We start from the raw sequence: 21,812 nt of genomic DNA on the forward strand, positions 1-21,812 counted from the left end.
CAAAGACTAAAAGGTCCCCCACCGGCTTCCCCACTAACTACAAGAGGACAGAAGAAAAGGACAAATAGGGGCAGTTTAGGGATTTAGAAAAAACGAAACTAAAAGGTGAGGTGGATGTGGGGTGGGTTGGGCAGATGGCATCCATGGAGCAACATAGGGGTAGAGCACATGCGTCAATGCCTTTGTTTGGTTGACCCAAGCCAATGATTGTCTCCCTCTGTTTGAGCCGTTTCAATCTATTTCACGCGCTTATCATGGCCTACGTCCCACAATCTCTGCATTTTCTTACCATTTTCCTTTTATAAAATATAGCAAGAAGAAAAATTTTCATTTACTCGTATGTTAAATATTTGAATATTTGTGTATTTATATTATATAAAATATTAATATTTTGTATAAAAATTATTTTAATTTATATCAACAAAAATTTATAAACTATATATTTTATTTTATTAAGTTTATATATAATTTTTATTAAAATTTTAAATATATCATTTTTAAAAATTTTTATATAATTTGTATGTCGTGTTATTTTATTTTAGATTATTAGATTCTCTTGTTAAAACTTTTATCAGTTATCCTTCCATATTTAATTTTATCTCAAATTTAATTTCTAACTCCTTTTTTTAATTGCACACATCAATTTGAACTTTTTGAATATCACTTTTTTTTTAAATTGCCTATTTATCAATCTATTTTATTTTCTTGATTTTTATAATTTTTATTAGCTTGTATGAAGACCATTAAATTTTATTAAAAGTTCAAAAATTAAATCCAATAATAAAAGTAATTTCATATGGTATAACATAACTTCTCTTATAAAGGTTAAAAATGATTACATACTTCCAATAACAATGCCTTTCGTATGAGGAGGATAGCTAATAAAAAAATATAAAGGGTGAAAAATATGTCAAACTAATATGTTTACATTTGCTTTGTTATTTATTTTAAGAAAAAATATTGACAAAAATTTTTAATATAATTTTATTTCCTTTATTTTTTATATTAGAGAAACAAGAATACAAGAAAAGAGATTATTGGATATAGAAAAATTATTTTATCCACTTTAAATAAAATTTTTTAGATTTTTTAAGTAGGATTGATGGTATGATAGATTTTTTAAAATATATTAAAAATAAAAATTTAATTAAAAAATAAAATATATGTCAATCTATCCATTTTGTTTATAAAATTAAAAAAATTACTGATGTATAAAAATAGAATCTTGAAAATAAAAGAATAGATATGAAAGACAAAATAGTTTTAAAATGAAAAAATAGTAATTGTCTAATTGATAAAAGAAATAGAAATAAATAAACATCAATTAGTAGATTGACGTGTTGTCAAAACAAGAAAAACGCGTGGTGAATAGAAAAATTAATATAGTGATAAAGTACAGTTTTATTAATCAATGTCAAAGATGAAAAAAAAAAAGCTTATTGTACAAATATTTAAAATTACAAGAAAAATACGAAACGACAACAACGTTTTTTTCTTTATATAAAATTACAAGTAAAACGACAACAATAAAATTTAAAAAAAAAGTGTAACCGTGTTTTGAATGGATATAATATTAAATTTAAATTTAAATTTGATTTTAAATTTATATTAAAAATTTAAATTAAATTAAATTAAAATTTATTTTTTTAATTGAAATTTAATTAGATATAAAAATTAAATTATTCGAATTTATTTGATTAAATTTGATTAATATATAAAAATAAATTTAATTTTTATATTCAATAAAAATTTTATTATTTGTGTTTAAGATTAAATTTAAATTTAAAATATATTATCAATTAAAATAATTAAAATATGTTAAAATATAAAAATTTTATTAAATTTATAACTTAAATCAAATATAAAAATATTTAAATTTGATTTAATCAATAAATCAAATTATTTAAATTTAAATTTAATTAAATAATAATCAATTTAAATTTAAATTTTATTTAAATTAAATATAAATAATTTACTAATATTAATATATTATTCACTTATAAGGACGACGGACGACGTTTTTCAGTCTTACCGAAAAAAGAAATAATATATTTTCATTTTACTTGTGCGCGTGTTTTTTTTTTTTTTTTTCTTTCTTTTTACGTTTGGGATTTAAAGCTCTTAACCGGGAATATCCTTTCTCTCTGTCTTCTCTCTCAGACACTTTGAGATAAAGAAGAAACAAAGAGAGAGGGATAGGGCGACGAAGGGAAAGAAGAAGAAGTGTTCCAAAAGGCAATTTATCTTCTCTCCCTCTTTAGAAATTTGTTCTCTTTCTTTTCTTTCTGGTTTTTGAAGGAGAAAGGGCTCAAAGAAAGATCAAAGAAGAGAAGAGAAAAGAGAGAGGGTAGGGAATTTGAAACCAAGAAGGAGAAATGGAAGGGAGAGAAGAGGTAAACGGATCCAAACCCAGTTTTCCTTTGAGCTTTTGGGAGGTGACAGTGGCTTCAATGGTGGTGATGGGGTTTGTTTTGGGGCTTATCGGCGTTTATTTAACCATGCCCGCATCTGATTATAGCTTCCTTAAATTGCCCAGGAGCCTTGAAGATCTTCAAATCCTCAGGTTTGTTAATTTGGGAAAAAGATTATCGCTTTCTTTTTATTGTTACCGTGTTTTGTTGGTGATTGAAAATGTACAACAAAAAAGCTGTCTTTTTGGATTGTTTTGGTGTCTACGCGTTATTTGAGATTGAATGCAATCCGCTGAGTCAATTTTGATTTATCTTTTATCTTTTTTTCCTGTATGTTTTATTTTCTTTGCAATCTAACAAGCTGTGGGATCCGCCTTGTTTCAAGCCAATGGAGCTGTTTTTGTAATGATGAATTTGGGTAAAAAAATGAATGGATTCTTCGGTGGAAATGAAAAAAATGGTGTAATTTTGAACCAGATGCATTGTATTTCAGCTCATGAAGATCAATGAGTTTCTGTTCAAGTTTTTTTTTTTTTTCTCAAAAAAAGACGAGCTATGAGATCTAAAGAAGCTAAGAGGTGGATAAGGCTGGCTGGAAATGGATTATTCTGCAAGGATAGCAGAGAAGGATAAATTAGTGAATAAATATGTATATACAAGGCATGCTTGAGATATTGAAAAATGATTGTGTTTTGTTTCACAGACAAGAATTATTCAGAATAGAACTTTTGTGGTCAAGTCCGTAGTTACTTGGAAGGCCCTAGAATAGTGTGGGGAATATTTATTGACTAGTGCTAATAGAATCTGATTTAATGTTGCTTTTCCTGCGCTTAAGATGCCTGTATTTAGTGATTCTGATTAAGTTTGATGTGATTCATGTGATGATGACTTATATGTAGTACTTCTATTTTCCTCTTCCGTTTATTTCTTAAAAAGTTCCTGATGTTACTCTCACATGTTATATTCTCAATTGGTAAAAAATAGCACTTGATTTAAAGAGATATATGACTAAATAGCATGCATTGATCCTCGTTGCTTTCTGGGTTCAAAATCAAAGAATATTTCTTATGGTTCTTTGGCTTGATATTCTGTATTATCTCTTCTTTGAGGTGTCTTTTGTGTTCCTTTGCTATATGTTGATTGTTTTTTGTACAATGTATCATGTAGAGATCACCTTGAAACCTACACAAGTGACTACACTGTACAAGTCTTGGTAGGGTATTGTGTAGTCTATATTTTCATGCAAACCTTCATGATTCCGGGAACTGTTTTCATGTCATTGCTTGCTGGAGCACTGTTTGGAGTCTTCAAAGGTGTAGCTCTTGTTGTGTTCACTGCCACTGCTGGTGCTTCTTCTTGCTATTTCCTGTCTAAAGTGATTGGGCGTCCCCTTGTCTTTTCCCTTTGTCCTGACAAGCTGAGCTTCTTCCAAGCCCAGGTGATTTTCAATTCCTTATTGAAGCCATCTTTGCTTACATTGAGCTACAACGTGGAATAAGTTTTAACTTCATGCTTGCAGGTAGCTCAAAGAAGGGAGCGACTGTTGAACTATATGCTTTTCTTAAGGCTTACTCCGACTTTACCAAATACATTCATTAATGTTGCTTCACCAATTGTCGATGTCCCTTACCATATTTTCTTCCTGGCAACTTTTATTGGGCTCATTCCTGCTGCTTACATAACTGTCAGGGTATTTTTCTTTAGACTTCCATGCAGAAGTTGCATGTTAAGCTAGCCTATTCTCTCTTACATTGATATGGTAGTGAAAACCACTTAAATGCATGTTCTCTGCTTCTTCTGCAGGCTGGAATAGCTCTCGGAGAGTTACAATCGGTAGGGGATCTTTATGACTTCAACTCAATTGCCACTCTTTTCCTTATAGGGGTTGTCTCTGTCACACCTACACTTATGAGCAAGACCAAAGCATAGCAACTGATTGGCTGAGCATGCTTGTACATGGGGCTTCAATCTTCGGGTAGCCATTTGGGCTGCCACAACCTTCTGTACAGACTAGCATCAAATAAATGCAATGTGCTGCTGCTCTTTATTTGCTTAATGGAATTCACGCTGGTTCTACTGATATTGAAGATGGTGATCTGAGAAGGTGTCAGTCATAAAATTCTTTGCCATGCATTGTATTTGCTTTAACCAGTCTCAGGTTGAGTCTGTATCAGGAGAGGAACATGAGAAAAGTTGGGGGAAGGCTGTTATTTGTTGCAATTTCAATTTTATTGGCAAGAATAGTCTTCAGAAGCTGTATATCCTTTTTAGAAGTATATTTTATGCCAAAGAACATCTTCTTTCTCAGTGTTAGTGTTTGTTGTTTCCTGCGGTATTAAATTTTACAACTCATTTGTGCCAACAAAAAAAAAAGGGAACATCCCTCAATGTAATGCCTTGAAGGTCAATGGCAAGGTTCCCTTGCTTTGTGAACAAGATACTGATAGTTATTTCAATCTGTTATCTGTTTAATGTCCATAGCTTTGAAGCTAAGAAAATTTTAGAGACACGAGTTTCATTTCACACGCAATTTGCAAATCTTTGGAAGCAGATTTAACTAACACGTCATCACCTTAAGAAACAATATATTTTAAGTTACAAATAATTCCTGCTTACTAATTTTGTCTAAGGATTTGCATTGAGGAAAAGACTTCAAAGAAAAGACTTTAAGAATATGCCTTTAAGCAGCCTGTTAATATTCTTCAATGCATCATTGGTAAATCTCCATTGTGAAATCTCTCGCATTTTCTTTTCATTACCGTAAATTTCAGCAAATGGACAGATTCTCCATTAATTCGCTTGAGGAGAATCATATAATCAAAATAAATACTTATAGACTTGCTTTTAGCACTTTCTGGGTTTCTCCATTTTATTTTCAGTCTTTTGTTATTCAAAGCAATAGAAAAAACAGGAAAAAGCATTAACACAATGTAAGAATAAAACAAGTAACAATCCTTGCTAGAATGCTTGGCTGATTAACAAACACTTTCTTATAGGGGTGCAGATATTTTGAAACTTCTCAGGACTAGTACAATAATTCTATCGGGTTGGACCTTTTTATCAAGTATGATACAACGTCTTTCTTCTGTTCCTACCTAAATCTTTTGGCTTTCTTCTTCTGACGGGCGCTCCCAGGACTCAAGCTGTCCAGCTTGCGTTTTACACCTCCTTGTTTTGAAACACCAGCATCCTTGTGTGCTTTTGCCTTGGCCTTTCTAGCGGCAACAGCTGGTCTTTTGGTCGTGCGTTCTTTTGGCTTCTCACTTTTTTGAGCATTAACTTTCATTTTTAAAGGGCCACTAGTGCCCTTTGAATGAACTTTCTTCTCGACACCTGATTTGCTAGCACGCAAGCCCTGGTATGACAAAGAAGCTTTTGCGTTTGTTCTGTTGCCATTAGTTGAAGGAGTAATTGAATCCAATGCCAACTTCTTGGCTGGGGTACCATTTGTCCCAGAAGATGACGGATTCTTTCTCTTAGATGGGGTGGCATCAGGTCTGGCATGAGAAAGCCTAAGCTCTCTATCCCTAAGCTTCAGTATTCGTTTTCTTACAACCACATTTGCCGCTTCCTGGATCAAGAATGCATATCGGTAACTTGTAAAGATAACCTATGATGCTAACACAACACTTAAAACTTGCCAATCTAGAGAGGGCCCCTCCCCCTCTTTTCTCTTTCTTCTTCCCTCACCAAAGAAAAAAGAGAAATTTAGATCAGACTTTAAGGAGATCAGGCTTACAGTTCAATATTGTCAATTAATCAACTTTTTCAGAAGGGCAAACTACACAAGCCCCATAGATAGATAGTGGCCCAAGACAACAGCAACTAGGTCTCATGACAAAAGAGTAGCGATCAACCCAACAGAATTTTGAGATTAGAAATAAAAAAGTTTAATATTTCAATTAATAAATCAAGGCCGGAAAAAGAAAAAAAAGAAAAGAAAAGAGTAAACATACCCTTGTTTTGAACAAGACATAAGCAATACCCTTGCCAACACCAAATTGAGGATCTCTAACAACCCGAACAGCTTCAATGCTGGACTCCAGATTATTGATACCACAAAATAGCTGATAAATTTCTTCATCCTGCAATAAGTAGTAACCTTATATTCAGATCACAGTAACATCGGCAGGAAACAATAAATGCATCCTGGAATCAAGATACAAATATCAGGCAAAAGTGATCACCTTCACATCAAATGGGAGATTACCAACAAAAACAGTCCTCTTGTTATCGTATAGAAGAGCATTCTCCCCTTTCAACTTTTTCCTTGGTGGGCATGCCCTATCAACACGAATATGATTTCCTGCGACCTATATTCATGTATGCGACCATACAATCAATATATAATATCTTCAACTTAAGCATTACAATTGCTCTGCCAACACTAAGCAAAAAAACATACCACAGCCATGTTATGGGCCAAAGATGCCTCAGCAGATTGCTCTGTTTTGAAAACAATGTATGCATGAACACTGCAAAAAAGTAACATTACTGATCACCAATATATGGAATATGGAGTTGATCTCACAAACGGAGATGAGCGGGGAGGGGGTATTAAAAAGTTTTTACATAAACATAAACAACAGTTTCAACATAGACATACTAAGTAGATGATGAAGAAAAACAATCAGATCTAACAGGAAAAAAGCATTCAGCATTAAGCTACTAGATATTTACTAAGTTTAAATACGAATATAGTTTTTAACAGAATTGTTCCATTACTTCATATTTCCTTGGAGACCAATGAAAAATTATTAAGGTTTTGAATCAAACAACATGAAAATCAACGTTTACCATATAATTAGCAATCCTAAGGTGTAATGAAGCACAAATAGCAACCAATTTACAATCAGGAAAACTAAAACCAATTCATTTAAAAAAAGGTGATCTTTCACAAGGTTCAACAGCATACCTATCAGCTTTCTCATTAATTTGCTTCAACATTATAGCTCCTTTTCGCGGTTTCTTAGTCTAAACAGGGAAAACAGCAATTAGAAACATCATTAACCAAAACATTTCATGAAACCAAAAGAGTAGAAAGAATCACAGATAACTCACGTCATTGAGAGGAACAGATCGAATTCTGACAGACTCAATCTCTCCAAACGTACTAAACTCCTTTATCAACACTTTCTTCTTCACTTTAATTGGCAAATTTCCCACAAAAACAGTCCTCAGAAGTTTACTCTCATCATCAAACCCTTCTTTTGGAACGAAAGTAACCACCCCATCATCCTCTGCCTTCTTCCTCTTCTGCCCTACAACTACCTCCTCCTCCACTGCCACCGCCACTGCCACCGAACCATATTTCTTTTCCTCATATTCCTTTTCCACCTCATCCCTCTTCCTCTTCTTCCGTTTCACATCTTGCCCTGTTAAGATTTTTGCGTCAAAATCTGAACTTTCAACATTGCCTGATAAAGAACCCATATTTGGGTTTTCTAGGGTCTTCACTCTCTTCTCTTTGTGACTCTCTGTTGCTTCTTCAATTGAACCCAAGCTAGGGTTTTGACTTTTCTCGTTATCCTTTCGCTTCCTCTGCTTTAATTCAACAGTATCTGAACCCAACGAATCAACTTTTTCAGGGCTTTCAACGGATTCTAGGTTTTTTCTTTTGAAGGGATTGCTATCAGAGAAAAGGGAAGAAACGGCGGGATTTGACTCCGAAACGTCGCCGAAGATGGTTTTGAAGATATTATCAGATTGAGATGAAACGGTGTCACCTCCAACCGGCGTTTCTGGTTCTTTCGATTTCTTCTTTCTCATTATTGGGATGAGGAGAGGAAGCCTGAGATTGAACTGAAAACCCTAGAAGTAATAATGGCGAATGGATCTTCTAGGTTGAGGTTAAAACCAACAAGGTTTCCAGTCCATGAATAAATAGCTCGAACATGGTCTTACACAACTTGGTTCATTGTTAAACAAAAGCATGGGCCTTGCAAAATGAACCTAAAAGCCTTTTTATAAGCCATAGCCGGGTCAAGAGACCCATAAAAGTTTCCTGTATATGTACAGCCAAGAGAAAGAGAAGGCGCCCAAAGAAGGTTTTCCAAGGGCAGACTTGGGACAACGATCGATGTACATGGTATATAAATTTGATAAAGGACCAATACTTTAACACTTTAACACTTTGTATGCTTTCACCAACATTAATCTTACTCACACGCCACAAAAACAGTCACCACGTCCCATTGCCATGCTGCAAATGAGTCGTGCCAAGTTCCCTTTCGGCATGGGATTCGTTGCTTTAGGGTCTAAACTTTATTGCATTGGTGGTCTATTTCAAAGGTGAAAGCATAAAAAATATGGGTCGAAGAAAGTGTATGTTGTTGATCTTAATGCCATTGAAACATGTTCCGAGGACAACAGATCTCCTTTTGTTGAAGTTTATGAGATGCATGAAGGTAAGTGCCATCCTTGCGTGTTTGCAATGCATGAAAAAATTTATGTTTTGGATGTCGAAACATTGATGGCAATACAGAGGTTCCAGCTCAGGGAGAAATCAATTTTGAAGTTTTTAATCCCAAGGTGGGTGAATGGACTATTTTGCCTAAATATGATTATGGTGATTTCATTGGTTCGTTTATTGCCGGGCATGCCATTGCAGGTGATAGTCTTTTTCTGGTATCAGTCTGAATGTGCTGCTTTTAGATTCTCCTCCTTCGACGTTAAAAATCGAGAATGGTTTGGAAGGAGAACATATTACATTTATCGGGAAGATATGGAGGATAAAGTGACTACGGATTATATTTCTACTTGGAATGACAGATTTAAGAAACATAACATCATTGGAAGCAGCATCGTAGTAAATGACACCTTATATGCCCTAAAGGACACTGGATGCATTAGCACTTATCATATCACTAACAATGAAGGTAATAGATACAGTAGGGGGAATTGAGATTGAATTTCCGAAAAAAGAGGTAGAATGTGGTGGTGGGTACTGTAAAATTATGTATATTCAAGAGGCAAACTTGGTCCATTTTGGGGATGAGAAATTTTGTCTTGTTACTTGTGTTACCCGTAGCAAGGACGACCAAATAGTCAAGAAGGAAGTTGTTGTCTTAACATTTCAGACTGTTAAACAGAATAGTACCCAAGGTGATTAATGTTTCAGGTGGGCTGAGATATATGATTTTCGGGCTGTTGAAGGCATTGATGGACGTCTGGGGATGGTCTCTACAGCTTTGTAGCTTAAAGCTTCTTTTTATTTTCTTTTATTCTGTTATTATGAAATCCTTATTATTTGCCTAGTCCTAAAGAATTTTATCAATAAAGCTCTCTTATGTTTGCCTAATGAGTGTAAATTTTCAACATGAAAATATTTCATCTCCATTTACCCTGGTAAGAAGAAATGTCAAAAGAGTAAGGGTGGTCATGCCAGTAGTCAACAACTCTATTTCCGAATAGGTTCTTGAAGTCAAATCATGACATTTGCCTTTACAAAAGAGACCTGTTTTCTAGCCCATTCAGCTTGGTTCATTGGGCCTTACAAATAAACCTAAAAGCCTTTTATAAGCTATGACCAAGTCAAGTCGCCACAAAATGAAGCATCACGATGGTATGATTTTTTGCGAGGCAGAATTGGTCCATTTCGGGGATGAGAAATTTTGTCTTGTTGCCGGTGCTACCTATGAAAGGGACTATGAAATAGTCAAAAAGGAAATTTTCTTAGCATTTCAGGCTGTAATAATGAAATCCTTGTTATTTGCCTATCCTAAAAAAATTTATTTTCTTGTATGTAACCCTCCAAAAACAGGGCATATAACTCAAAGTAAATCCCTCTTATGTTTGCCTAATGAGTAAATTCAACATGATACACTTCTGTCATATTAGGATAAAATAAACCAAACTGCTGTTCTGTCCCAGGAGGCTTTAGATTCTCATTAAAAATGGCAAAAACATAAGTCTCTATGCTCCTCCCAGGCCTCTTTGGTGTACCAGATGCTCCATTCACATGAGCAATTAGCTTGTTATTGTACATCTGAGCGTTCGCTATTGTTGCAATATCACCATTTTCTTTGGAAGGCCATCCACTCTCTGATACAACAATAACAATAGAATCACCACCCGCTTTCTCTAATGCTGAGTAAACTGCATCAATTATAGCATCAAAGAGATTCATGTATCCAAGCTGTCCATCTTTCACAACTACTTCGCTGCAATTAAACATTGCATAGTCCAAGGAAATGTCTTGTTGATCATTTATATATGCAAAATAAGGATACACATTGACAAGGAAAGGGCTCTTAGTTGCTGCGAGGAATTCTATGATAGGTTTCATTATAGTACTCGCCTCGTTTGAAAATTCCCCCTGAGATGGAGGGTATGAATTGCCAAGAACAGCAGTTGAAACTGTTGTACTTACTGGGATTTCCCCTAGATTTGCTTCTACTAATGCTGCTTTTAGATTTCTCATTGCTGGCAACACATGAACAGCAAAGTCACTAGGGATAGCTTCATTACCAGCTGAAATGCATCGAAACATAACAGCTTCTGAATATGGAATTACATTGTCTTGAACCCAACTTCTGGCAAAAGATAGGTCACTTCCAAGGTTTTGAAGGTCCTGATTTAGTGTTCCAAGGATGACATCAATTCCAGACCCTTCAAGTGCTTGAAGGGCATCGTGATTGGGATCAAAAAGGCGAACTCTTGTAATTTCCCTGGATTTCAAGAGAGCAATGACCTCACTTGGTAGTGGAAGGTTGTTCCCTAGCATACCATAATTCACTCCAACTAATCCAGCTCCTGCAAATGTAAATAAATTTCGGTGAATACCAAATATGAATATGCTATATATATATATATATATATATATCACTTTAAGTTAAAACGTAAAGCTCAATAGAAAAAATACCAACACAGATATTAAATAAGATTAGACAAAGGGCAGCTGTAAAACAGAGAAGCTGATTCATTGAAGCTTGTTTCCAACATTCCTTCACTAAACTCAAAAGGACGAGTGGGAAAAGATTGATGATCTTGCGCTATACCTTATTCAACAAAGATGGATGATTGCTTTATAAATAAATTATAATTCATTGAAATTAACTTTCAGATGATCTATATCGATGATGACTAAGTAATTTCTTTGCAAATTTTGTCTTCAGTGTACATGGACAAAGATAATTCCTTTCTCAAAGAAGAGAAACTGGCCGTTTCCTATGTCGTAACTTGAGAGTTTTCATCTATCTTAATATTTATTAAAGAGTAAAACTTAGAATAACATCAATTCTTCTGAATGAATGGTTGGATTGTGCTTTTGGTTTTTACAGTTTTCAGGGCATTTAATTGTATCTTATCTGTGAGAGAAGGATTTCCATGGCAAGGAAAAGCTTTCGGCCTTGGCTGTCAATGCCTCAATGGCAGAGGAAGAAAACATGATTGTACTATAGTGCCACGTCTTTTCCTGGAATAAACTGAAGCATCTATATTATGTGACAAAATATATCCCTCCGCCCCCCACTCTCCACTTTTTATTTTATTTTATTTATCAAATGAAGTCATGCTGATATACAAGTAAAATTGAATCCATGATTTGTTCCCTCCCTCCCATTTGGCCGAGGAGAAGATGTCTAGCTGCTTATAACGACCAAGGAGGAATTTATTTTGGAGAAGCAATTGCCATTTGCCGGCTTTCAGCAATCACCTGGAGCATATATGTTCCACTACTCGCATCCTTGTCTGACTTGCCGCCACTTTTTCTGATTCCGGAATCATTGATTATTAAATTGTGTGACTTGGTCAATGTTCAGTTGTCAATGCTGTGATTACTAGCTGACTGGAACCAGCAGCAACTAGTATTTAGTCTAAACTTAAGTGAAAAGCTTTGTAACCTTAAGTTGGGGAAGAAAGGGAAAATAGCAAGGGATTGTACCTCAGGTTGATTATCTTCCTAACTTCTCCATGTCATATTCTTCTAGTACTACAAGTCATCTTGTTCAGCTTTTGTTACACTAGTCCTAAAAAATGACACCAATTATGATTTTCTGATTGACAGAGTTGTTACAGGGAATTTGCATTACCATGCTTTAAATTTTGTTGTCATGTTGATCAGAGTCCATCTTATAAGCCTGTTGATGCTAATTTATCTCTGAATTCTTTTGCTGCTCTATCGGGATGATGCATTTATATTAGCAAATGGAACCTTATTTCATCTTTTTGATTACTGCTGCATAATCTTCTACAAGGATGCTAATATGAACATCAGCCAATAGATAGCATTCATTTTAGTTTATCAAAACTAGGCAGAAAACGAGTACATGTTTTTCTAACATGAAAAACCTTGATTGCTTGCCCTTTCAGAACCAATTCTCATTCTGTTGTTTCTTTATTCTTTGTGAAATCCTCCTCAGATATGCAAGAGAAAAAAGAACAGGCTCAGCCGATGACAAGAGAAAATCCCTCAAAGGAAGCACAATCCATCCAAGAAGATAAATCCTTACAGCCTATGAAAGAGAGAAGAAATAACTGATGCTAATGATGAAGACAAGCAAGAGGAGAGAGTTATTCCTATGCTTGAAGAAAACCAGTTACTAGATGACATAAAAGAAGAGAAAGATAGAAATGGAGAAGATAGCATTGTTGAGAACCAAGTACTGAAAGCTGAAAAGGTTGGAGAAAGCCAAATTGGTTTGGCAAAGAAACCAAAACAATGTTCAAAACAAAGTCAGAAGGCAAAACCTACAATTCCTCAGCCATTTTCTTTGTCAATTGAAAAAAGAATGTTCAAGGAAAAACGAGGGTCAATTGATTTTTCTTCAGAAAACATGAAAACGAAGACTAAAGAAAGGCATGGTTCAATGGATTTCAAAAACTCATACTCACAACCTAGATTATCACGATCTGTTAGTTTAAGCCTCAAGTAAGTTCCATAGATTGCACTAAAACTTGCATATTTGGCCAACGGTTTTAACCGCATACATAATAAACCCTATATTGAATTGTTAGCTTTGAATTCTAACTTCAGATTCCAAAGTCACAGGGATCAGTCCTCACCCAATGCCAGAGAGATCTCTAACCTAAAGCGCGCAAAATCTGTTCGTAGCACTTCTAAAGCAAGTTCCAGGGCTCAAGTTATAGCAGCTGAGAATATTGACAATAAAATTGGGGTAAGATCTAACAAAAATTAATATTAAGATAATGAAAGTAGCTTCATAAGGAAGTGAATGATTGAATCTTGAAAACATCTTGTTTTGCAAGTTATTTACATCATATTTTATCCTTAAACTGTATGTTCCATTCTCATTATATTCAAGGCATTAGATGTTATTATCAATTTATACGTAGGTTTTGTATGGTATATACATTTGGATATTATTCTGAAACTTAGAGAGCATTTTCTATGATCTTTTCCTTTTAATTACTGGGTTTCTACTCACAAAAGATAATTAAACTAATTTAGCAGAATGCTCAAAAGACGATGGATAAGAATCTGCTTAAGGGGGCTGAAAGCAAGCAAGTAAAGGGAAATGACAAGGTAAAGTACAGAGGAATTTGAGCCTAAAACTTGCAAGTGATGAATACAAGTTTCAGAAGATTATCATTATTATGTGTAACATGCATCTGTGTATGCAGAAGAAGCGAGCAGAGGAAATGGAAAATAGTAATCTGCAAAAGGGTTCCACGTTTAAAGCATTGCCATTACCAAAGTCCTATCAGAAGAAGGATTCTCCTTCAAAATCAGAGTCTAAGAAAGTAAGTTATCAAACTATTTCTAAAACTAATGCAGAGATTTCACAAAACTTTGAACAATTTAGAAGCCTGACGCATATCTAACATTGAGCTTGTAATTCACAGATGCCAGAAATAAATTCAAAGTCTACTTTGCTTGGCCAACAAAATTGTATCAGATCTATAACTAAAGCTGAAAACAACAAGATAGAAGACAAGGGCAAAGGACCATCCAAGACGGTAACTAACGGGGCTAAGAAGACCATATCCAAACTTCTGAGAAGTACAAGAAAAATTTTGAAAACTTCAAAAGTGACAACCAAGGGTATTGTTTCAAGTGTCTGAAAACAGGATTGTGGCAGGAAATGGCAGGCAGCATTTATCAACTATTATGCTTTTGCACATGAAGAGTTTTCTTTGATATGAAAGTAGACACTTCTCCGTACCTTTCCGGAAGCAAAGATTAATTCTTTCCACAACTATATATATTATATATCTAAACTTTTTAGTCCATTTTCAATGCCTGTGCTAGTTATGATCTTGTCTCAACACTGGCATTCTTTGAATTAAGACTTGTCTCGGCATTTATAAATCTTAAAAAACAACCCTGAGAAATGATGATACTACCGCGCCTTTTTTCAGTCATTAGGAGAAAGTTGGATTAAATTAGCAACCTTACTTCAAGTAAATCTTGAGTTTCACTTGAGAGATGGTTGACAAGAACAAGCATTTAACATAAGCATTCACGACAACCATGCCCGCAACATTTCCCCTCTCCCAATTCCACATATTTTGACGCTTGGTGCATGCACTTCTTTTCTTATGCATCCTGTCGTTTTGTCTATTTATTTATAGGTTTTCTCGGACAACTAGTTTCTAGGTTTAAGCTCAAATCAATGGGAAGATGCATTTTTAAAAGACACGACTAAGGAATATAGAATTGTGGAACTCTGTATCTAACAGAGCTCTTTGGCTATGGCTGACAGTTCTTATTACAGCATAGCATAATAAACTTGAAGATTGTTCCTCTATTAATCGCTTTATATTTCTCTTTCGAAGGAAATTACCATAAAATATTTGGTATAAAGTCAAGCATACTTCATTCAATGACAGAATCCATCCAAATATTTTAGATTATCATTCATGATCCCATTTATCACATTAGACTTCCTCCTGGCTTTGCGGGATGGTAAAGTGACGTTTTCTTCTTTCTTTTATTCGTTTCATTTTTCCTCAACTAGTTTATTCATTAGTCAATCAATTGCACGAGCAATATTGACAAAAGAAACCCTTGCAAGAATTGAAGTTTAAGATCCTTAAAAGAACTAAAATATTGTTCAAAATCCAGACTTATAATCTGACAAAATGAAGTTCATGATATAAAACAGCTAATACCAAATAGAGAAAAGTAGATATTGCTGTAAATAAAACCATACGAACTTAATTCTAATGTAGAAACATATTACATGTACAACAAAAAGAAGTTCAAAATCAACTAATTACATACTTCTATAGCCTTTGCAGCAGCTTCCATAGCTTGAAACTTATTGTCTGGTTATCAAAGTTAGCATTATTAATATTACACAAAACATGATCTGTTCTCTTGTTAATCAATAGTTTCTTTTTGTTTTTCTCTTCCTCAAGTCCCATACTCTCATTTCCCTTTTTTCTTTTTAGTCAGGTAAATTCTATTCAAAATCCCTCCTCTTTTTCCTTCATATGAGATCTCCCATGACTGATAGTAGACGAGAAAGCATTAAAAAGCTGCAACCATAGCCGGAGAAACTCCAACTTTATCACCCATTTCCTCTTCTTCTTCGTCTTCCTCAGCTTCCCACATAAACTGTGCGTAAGATCCCAACACCATGCTGCAAATAACAACCAAAAAATAAATATGGGTTTCTAAATATAATGACTGAGCAGTTGACATGAAAGGAAAATTGAAAAAATTTACCAGTCATCAGGAGCAGCAGTAATGGCGCGGTCGAAGTAAGACTTAGCTCGGCTTTCATCTCGATGTCTCTCCCAAATTAACTTTCCGTACAAAGACAAAACTTCTCCATCACCAGGACTAGCTAAGATCGCTCTTCCGTAATACTCCTCAGCTTTCTCTATATCTTTTTCTACCTTCAAAATCAAAAGCAAACAATTTAATTAATACAATTAAAAGAAAAATTACAAGAAACTTTTTTTTTTTTTAACTTTGTTACATGAATATTGATGTCAAACTTTTTACCTCGTGTAAGAATCGGCCGTAGTTTCTCAATAGAAGCGAATCACTGGGATATCGTTTCAACATTTCCTGATAATAATCGCCGATTTTGCTCTTATCACCGTACGAATCGTCTCCGCGATCGCCTCCAGATTTCCCGCCATTTCCGAATCCATCACCAGAAAACCCTATCTCGTCCATTGAGATCCCGAATTCCGGCCAAATTGGCACGAAACTCGCCCGATCAGTTCCGTTTCCTGTCACCAATGTTTGAAACTCCCTGTCTACTTCACCATCCGACAGGTAGTCCTCCTCCGGTATCCCCGTCGGAAAACACCTAGATTCACCGGGAATCCGAGACTCCGATCTGATGATATCAGTGTCAGAAAAAGCTCGCCTCATTTGCGCAGGAGTTTCCTTCGGCTTCCGTTTATTCATAGGGAAATGCAACGAGACTATCTGAGAGCAAACGGAGGAGCCGGCTCTCTCACCGTAGAAAACTCCACCAAACGAACTTTGACGAGAAAGAGAAACTCTTGGTGAACCGCAAAGAGCCGGTGAGATGACCGGAGCCGAACCAGCTCTTAAGAGAACAGCTTTCATAACTTGAAGAACGTTTGGGTTTTTTCAACTTTCGAAACCTTTAGACTGTGAGTTAAAGCTTAGGCCTTTTGGGCGGGGGCTTCATGTTAATATAGATAGTTAAAAGCCGTTGGATGTGGTGGCGGTGTTGACTTGGAATAGTATGAGATGATGACAAGTGTAACTATGAACGTTAGCGTAGGCATGAGCGTGGCATCTGCTTTGGTGAAGAGTGAAAACTTTAGTCACGAGAAACGGGTGATTGAGCAAGTTGGTGATGCCACGTGTTAAGAAAGTTCGGGCTGGGACCCAACTGAACTAGTACGGATATCATACAACAGTAATCACAAGATGTAGAGATTTCTTTTTTTTTTTTTTTTTAAATGGGATTAAAAAAAAACCTAAGAAATGAGTGAGAGAAATTCAATTTATTATTTATTATCACTCTATCACTCTACTAAAGTTATAATAACAAAAAATAACTCGTTAGTTATAATTTTTTAAAATATCACTTTAAGCCGTGTTACTAGAGACTGTTAACCTCTCTTTGAAAAAAAAAAAACATTAAATTATGATAAGTTTACCGTCAAAAAATATTTATGTGATTTTTTAAAAAATATTATTTGATATATTATTTTTAGAGTTTTTTAATTTTATAAATAGAATTAATCTAATGATGTATGTTTTATTTTTTAATTTTTAAAAATATATTTTAAAATGTATGTATCACTCTATTAATTTTTTATTAATTTTAAAAATTATACGAATAATATATTTAGTAATTTCTTTGTTTATTGTCTTCTTTTTTCTTTTCTTTTTTTAACTCTTTAGTCTTTACTTTCTTTCTTTTGTTCTTGGTTTTTTAACCAATTTTCCAATTCCAATTTATTCATCAACCATACTCTTGCATTGTAGAGCTCATATATACATATATATGAATTTTATCTTTTCCTTTTTCAGGAATATATATAAATTAGTAGTTTAGAGCTTGGTTTATACTAATTTATATATATTCACGAAAAAGGATTGCGCGTTGAGGGGAAGGCGGCAAAGGGATTTGGTTTTTTCTGTGTGTCCCAAAAAGGGAAATGAGACAAAAAGTCCCATTTGATCGCAAACAGTGTTTTGTGGATAAAAGGAATTAAATAAATAAAACATTTTACTTTCACATTGCTTCAAACCAAAACTTCCATTATAAAAGAATCACCATTAGTTTAGAATACGTGATTCATTTGCTTTGCTTTATTGTTGTTGGAATTTGAAGTTTTGACGAGTATACACTGCTTTACTTGATAATGGGACAGGCGGCCGGCCCCATGTGTTGCCACGTGGGAAGTTCTCAATGGGCTCCAAGTTGATTGAACGGCGCATGTGATAGAACTTTACTGCTCACTCCATCGTGGCATGCTTCTTTTACGTGCCATCTGGAAAATTAACTTCACCAGCCTTTTTCTTTTTTTTTTCTCATTTAGAAAGAGACTGTTGGATATTATTGTACCATTTCTTTCTATTTTCTTTTCTATTTTGATGAAAACTGTCCTAGAGAATGTGATTCATCTTCTAACACTTAGGATTTAAATGCTATGACTGTTGCCTGTGGGTGAGGATTATAGAACGATAATAAGACACTTTTATCCAAAAACTAAATTGTTGCAAATAAAAAGAATATCCTGGGCGAAACTCTCATCCTAAAACCCACAAGTAAATTGCAAATGAAATGAACATCCAGGCCGAGCCGCCGAGGTCAGCCCAAATCACACCCCCGTCCTTCAGCTTGCCTGACCGTGGCCTTAGGCTAGCCCAGGTTGACATATAAATGATCTACTAAACTACTACAAAATCTCTCTGACAACATTCGATTCAGTGGTGTTTGTTCATCATGGATATCAGTTGATCTCCAAGAACGCTTCTATCTCCCCCGCAGCCCCCCACCACTCTTCATAATTCCTGGTGGTCCCAATAACTCATGCAAAACACAATGCTCTTTAACCTTGACCAAAATCAAGCTCTGCAACAACAATGATACCTTTGTTCACCATAACTTACCTCTACTTTCACTTCCTAAGAAGAGTGAGTGTCGCGTGTCTTGCAAGAAATGGCTCGTAATGGTGAGCCCCAAACTAGAAATGGCCAAGCTAAGCCTGGTTTCAGGTGTTAGATATCGACTCCCTGATGTTACAACTCTCCCTCCAGTACTTCAAATGTTAGCCTTATCAAAGACTCACATCCATTTAAAAAAGCGGTCATGTCCTCAAGCGCTACCTTCGATTACTCTTCCAAGTGCTTTATCATTGTTATATATACTCGCCATTGTGCCTTGGCCAATTGCGAACTAGGAGACACAATCTGGAGCTCCACAAAATCTACAGATTCAAATGGCAAACCGTGTAATGGCTTTATACGATGCCATATATCACAAGGGACAGCAATATGCCTTGCACGAAACAGGAAAAATCTTTACCTGAAATCTCACTGCCCCTTCTCCAGAGATGACATAGTTCGTAGCCAGTCCACGCAGACCCTTAGACAAGTAGTACTCGCCTGTAGACAGCTACCTTGTCGAATCAGGAGGAGAATAACTACTTATATACCGCAGGAAAGATCAAAACTTGCACCAAAATAGGTTACTGAACAACAATGTTCAAAATATACGGTTTAGATTTCAATCTGAAGAAATGGATTCCAGTAGCAAATTTGGGTGACCATGCATTGTTTTTTGGGGCTCAGTCAGTCTTTCTCACTCTCTGAGTTGAGCATGGTAGGTGTTAAAAGGAACCACATATAATTCATCGATGACTGTATTCATGCTGATTACTACTACAAGGACACAGGATGTGACAAAGGTGAGTTCAATTTGCAGAGCTCAACTATTGGTTTCTGCCCTACCTGCTTCAGGCTAACTTATCCACCCGGGATTTGAGTCACTCCAGCACTAGAATCAAGTCTTAGCTAGACTACAAGTCCTTTCACTATTCTTTTTGAGAGTTCTAATTCTTCATGAAATACATAGCCAGTGTACAATGCAGCACTAGGATATCCATAGCAATTTTAGATCCAAATCACATTACAACCTTAGCCAAATTAACTAGGATATTGATAATGTACACCTCTTAAAAGAGAATGAATTTAATTCAAAATTGTTACAGATATCAAATACAGGAAGAGGCCAATTCAAAAAATTTAAGTTTCACCATCACTAAAGACAGTTTTATTTCACCGGCAAAACCTTCATGTTGGACAGATATATATTGTTCATTACTTCATTACAAGGAACATCAAATAACATGCCCTTGGATTACAAGATGATAATATTTACATTCTACAAATCACATACTCATAGATTTTTTCTAATGGAAAATAGGAACCAAAAAAAGAAAAACAACCAACCTCTTCATAGCTGCTACTCTATTGATTTTTCTTCAATCTCGAAGTCGAGGATGGTGATTTATGTTCACGATCCGAAGTTCTAATAATGAACAAAAGCGTTTCAAGGAGCATGCCGAAAACCAATCCAAGAATACCTCCAGCAGCATTCTGAGAACGAAAAGTACAGCACCACCAAATTCAAATTCAACATTAAATAATCTAAAATAAGGAACCCAAATGACCCAAGACATAACTACTTATAAATTTAAGAATGGTAGTTTGAAAGTACCATGATAGGGCTGTGATTAAACAATGCTCTAAACGCAAAATATCCAACCAAATACCCAGTAAACATCGTCAGGGCAACATGTAAACCTGTTCAAGTATACATCACCAGAAGTAACTGTAAAGACGTATCTTGCAATAACCAAAAAACAAACTATTTGAACTAACTTTTGTTACCATTAGATTGTTCATTTAACTACATAAGTTTTATTGTTTCAGAAATTAGAAGGCAAAATATTTTCAAAGAACGCCACTAACCAAAGCCAATTTGATCCTTATAAGTAGAGAAAGGTTCATTGAAATCCTTCTCCGGTGTGATATCTTTAACAAGTTCTTGATACTCTTTCCTCTCTGATATTTCTTGAAGCTTCCTTAATCTTTCCTTCAGTTCTTCGCTCTACCGATTCAAATTATAACAATGAAACCAAATCAATTTCCCTGTTAATAAGAAAATTCAACCAAAACAGAAACTGAATCATATTTAATTTACCTTTTCTCTCGGTTTAGGGCTGGAAAAAACGAAATTAGATCCGGAGAAAAGAGAAAGCAGTCCAGGCCTAGAGTCAACATCTGACTCGACCCATATGCTTCGGATCTGCTTGTATGGTGCAGTGGTTCGTGAGGAAAGAGTGAGAGCCAGTTCTCGGAGCTCTTGAGAGAGGCGTGGGTCGTTAGAGGCTGAGAGAAGAAACGAGCGAGCGGATTCGGTCACGGTTATCACGAGTCCGGGTTGATTTTGCAGGTCATCGGATCTCATTCTTTTTTTTTTTTTAATTAATGTGGAAGTGCGTGAAATGTAGAGCCGGAGGTAGTCTGGTGAAGCTTCTAGGAGAGGACAAATTGAAGAAGGAAAACAAAAGGGCCAACCGGAAACGGCGACGTTTAAATGAGGTGAAACTGAAACCAGATTTGCAAAGGAGAAGTGGGAAGTAGTGTTTAGGCTAAAAGATAAGGCCCAAGCTTAGGCTAGAGCCGAAGGCCTGACGCAGATTTGTCGTCAGTCAAGCTCAGACCCAATGTGAATGAAAGACTAATGAGAGATTTTCCAACAATAAAAATTCACGCTGCAGGCATTATTACATATTATTAATGGGATTTTATTTTTTTATTTTTGCTTTCGAAAATCAAATAATAAAAAATTACATTATTTATATTTTTTATTTTTGTTTGCCTTTGATATAATATTGTTACTTTTACATAAATATTATTGAAATGCATTTAAAACTTGAAAATGATGGTTCTAAAAAAAAAATTTTTATTTGTATTTCCACGGCTCG

General features: G+C 35.1%; 6 protein-coding genes across 11 annotated transcripts; 2 read left to right on the forward strand and 4 right to left on the reverse strand.

Moving 5' to 3' along the window:
- The first annotated feature begins 2,146 nt into the window (after positions 1-2,146).
- LOC111289296 (putative membrane protein At4g09580) lies at positions 2,147-4,718 on the forward strand. The gene is made up of 4 exons (XM_022880222.2): positions 2,147-2,563; positions 3,579-3,849; positions 3,931-4,101; positions 4,215-4,718. Exons 1-4 carry the CDS (start codon positions 2,376-2,378, stop codon positions 4,338-4,340), a joined length of 756 nt encoding a protein of 251 aa, XP_022735957.1. The 5' UTR covers positions 2,147-2,375; the 3' UTR covers positions 4,341-4,718.
- A 624-nt stretch (positions 4,719-5,342) lies between these two features.
- LOC111289295 (uncharacterized) lies at positions 5,343-8,263 on the reverse strand. Its single transcript, XM_022880221.2, has 6 exons — positions 7,473-8,263; positions 7,327-7,385; positions 6,817-6,886; positions 6,599-6,724; positions 6,368-6,496; positions 5,343-5,982 (listed from the first exon to the last, which is right to left on the reverse strand). The coding sequence occupies exons 1-6, from the start codon at positions 8,178-8,180 to the stop codon at positions 5,503-5,505; spliced, it is 1,572 nt and encodes a 523-aa protein (XP_022735956.2). The 5' UTR covers positions 8,181-8,263; the 3' UTR covers positions 5,343-5,502.
- A 1,946-nt stretch (positions 8,264-10,209) lies between these two features.
- On the reverse strand, positions 10,210-11,354 carry LOC111289367 (putative glucan endo-1,3-beta-glucosidase GVI). Its single transcript, XM_089768689.1, has 2 exons — positions 11,320-11,354; positions 10,210-11,209 (listed from the first exon to the last, which is right to left on the reverse strand). Exons 1-2 carry the CDS (start codon positions 11,352-11,354, stop codon positions 10,210-10,212), a joined length of 1,035 nt encoding a protein of 344 aa, XP_089624815.1.
- Positions 11,355-12,718: 1,364 nt separating this feature from the next.
- Positions 12,719-14,667, forward strand: LOC149515951 (uncharacterized). Its single transcript, XM_089768757.1, has 5 exons — positions 12,719-13,281; positions 13,396-13,528; positions 13,825-13,896; positions 13,995-14,114; positions 14,217-14,667. Exons 1-5 carry the CDS (start codon positions 12,932-12,934, stop codon positions 14,433-14,435), a joined length of 894 nt encoding a protein of 297 aa, XP_089624883.1. The 5' UTR covers positions 12,719-12,931; the 3' UTR covers positions 14,436-14,667.
- An 844-nt stretch (positions 14,668-15,511) lies between these two features.
- LOC111290726 (uncharacterized) lies at positions 15,512-16,976 on the reverse strand. The gene is made up of 3 exons (XM_022882173.2): positions 16,327-16,976; positions 16,045-16,217; positions 15,512-15,958 (listed from the first exon to the last, which is right to left on the reverse strand). Exons 1-3 carry the CDS (start codon positions 16,903-16,905, stop codon positions 15,847-15,849), a joined length of 864 nt encoding a protein of 287 aa, XP_022737908.1. The 5' UTR covers positions 16,906-16,976; the 3' UTR covers positions 15,512-15,846.
- A 1,049-nt stretch (positions 16,977-18,025) lies between these two features.
- Positions 18,026-21,449, reverse strand: LOC111289981 (ER-based factor for assembly of V-ATPase). Of its 6 annotated transcripts, none has more exons than XR_016346100.1 (6): positions 21,026-21,426; positions 20,794-20,932; positions 20,540-20,625; positions 20,272-20,418; positions 19,346-19,425; positions 18,026-19,247 (listed from the first exon to the last, which is right to left on the reverse strand). XR_016346100.1 is itself a non-coding variant. In XM_022881358.2 (5 exons), exons 1-4 carry the CDS (start codon positions 21,290-21,292, stop codon positions 20,290-20,292), a joined length of 621 nt encoding a protein of 206 aa, XP_022737093.1. In that variant the 5' UTR covers positions 21,293-21,426; the 3' UTR covers positions 18,026-19,425; positions 20,272-20,289. The 6 variants fall into 6 exon arrangements, 3 of the variants coding, with proteins under 3 accessions (XP_022737093.1, XP_022737092.1, XP_022737094.1); XR_002690254.2 differs by having other exon boundaries at positions 19,346-19,435; XR_016346101.1 differs by having other exon boundaries at positions 19,346-19,439.
- Between the last annotated feature and the right edge of the window lie 363 nt (positions 21,450-21,812).

This window comes from Durio zibethinus, chromosome 11 (assembly GCF_047325235.1).
Source record: "Durio zibethinus cultivar Kanyao isolate XHJ-2024 chromosome 11, ASM4732523v1, whole genome shotgun sequence".
Lineage (NCBI taxonomy): Eukaryota > Viridiplantae > Streptophyta > Magnoliopsida > Malvales > Malvaceae > Durio > Durio zibethinus.

Coding starts and splice junctions, on each gene's coding strand:
- LOC149515951 (XM_089768757.1), top strand. CDS start 12,932: ATGCTTGAAGAAAACCAGTTACTAGATGACATAAAAGAAGAGAAAGAT. Junction 13,529..13,824: donor ATATTGACAATAAAATTGGG/GTAAGATCTAAC, acceptor CTAATTTAGCAG/AATGCTCAAAAGACGATGGA. Junction 13,897..13,994: donor AAGTAAAGGGAAATGACAAG/GTAAAGTACAGA, acceptor CTGTGTATGCAG/AAGAAGCGAGCAGAGGAAAT.
- LOC111289367 (XM_089768689.1), bottom strand. CDS start 11,354: ATGTTGGAAACAAGCTTCAATGAATCAGCTTCTCT. Junction 11,210..11,319: donor TTCAATGAATCAGCTTCTCT/GTTTTACAGCTG, acceptor ATATATATATAG/CATATTCATATTTGGTATTC.
- LOC111290726 (XM_022882173.2), bottom strand. CDS start 16,905: ATGAAAGCTGTTCTCTTAAGAGCTGGTTCGGCTCCGGTCATCTCACCG. Junction 16,218..16,326: donor ACGGCCGATTCTTACACGAG/GTAAAAAGTTTG, acceptor TTGATTTTGAAG/GTAGAAAAAGATATAGAGAA. Junction 15,959..16,044: donor ACTGCTGCTCCTGATGACTG/GTAAATTTTTTC, acceptor TGTTATTTGCAG/CATGGTGTTGGGATCTTACG.
- LOC111289296 (XM_022880222.2), top strand. CDS start 2,376: ATGGAAGGGAGAGAAGAGGTAAACGGATCCAAACCCAGTTTTCCTTTG. Junction 2,564..3,578: donor GAAGATCTTCAAATCCTCAG/GTTTGTTAATTT, acceptor TGTATCATGTAG/AGATCACCTTGAAACCTACA. Junction 4,102..4,214: donor CTGCTTACATAACTGTCAGG/GTATTTTTCTTT, acceptor CTTCTTCTGCAG/GCTGGAATAGCTCTCGGAGA.
- LOC111289295 (XM_022880221.2), bottom strand. CDS start 8,180: ATGAGAAAGAAGAAATCGAAAGAACCAGAAACGCCGGTTGGAGGTGAC. Junction 7,386..7,472: donor GATCTGTTCCTCTCAATGAC/GTGAGTTATCTG, acceptor TTCCCTGTTTAG/ACTAAGAAACCGCGAAAAGG. Junction 6,725..6,816: donor TGGCCCATAACATGGCTGTG/GTATGTTTTTTT, acceptor ACATGAATATAG/GTCGCAGGAAATCATATTCG.
- LOC111289981 (XM_022881358.2), bottom strand. CDS start 21,292: ATGAGATCCGATGACCTGCAAAATCAACCCGGACTCGTGATAACCGTG. Junction 20,626..20,793: donor TAAGGATCAAATTGGCTTTG/GTTAGTGGCGTT, acceptor ATACTTGAACAG/GTTTACATGTTGCCCTGACG. Junction 20,419..20,539: donor TTAATCACAGCCCTATCATG/GTACTTTCAAAC, acceptor TTTCGTTCTCAG/AATGCTGCTGGAGGTATTCT.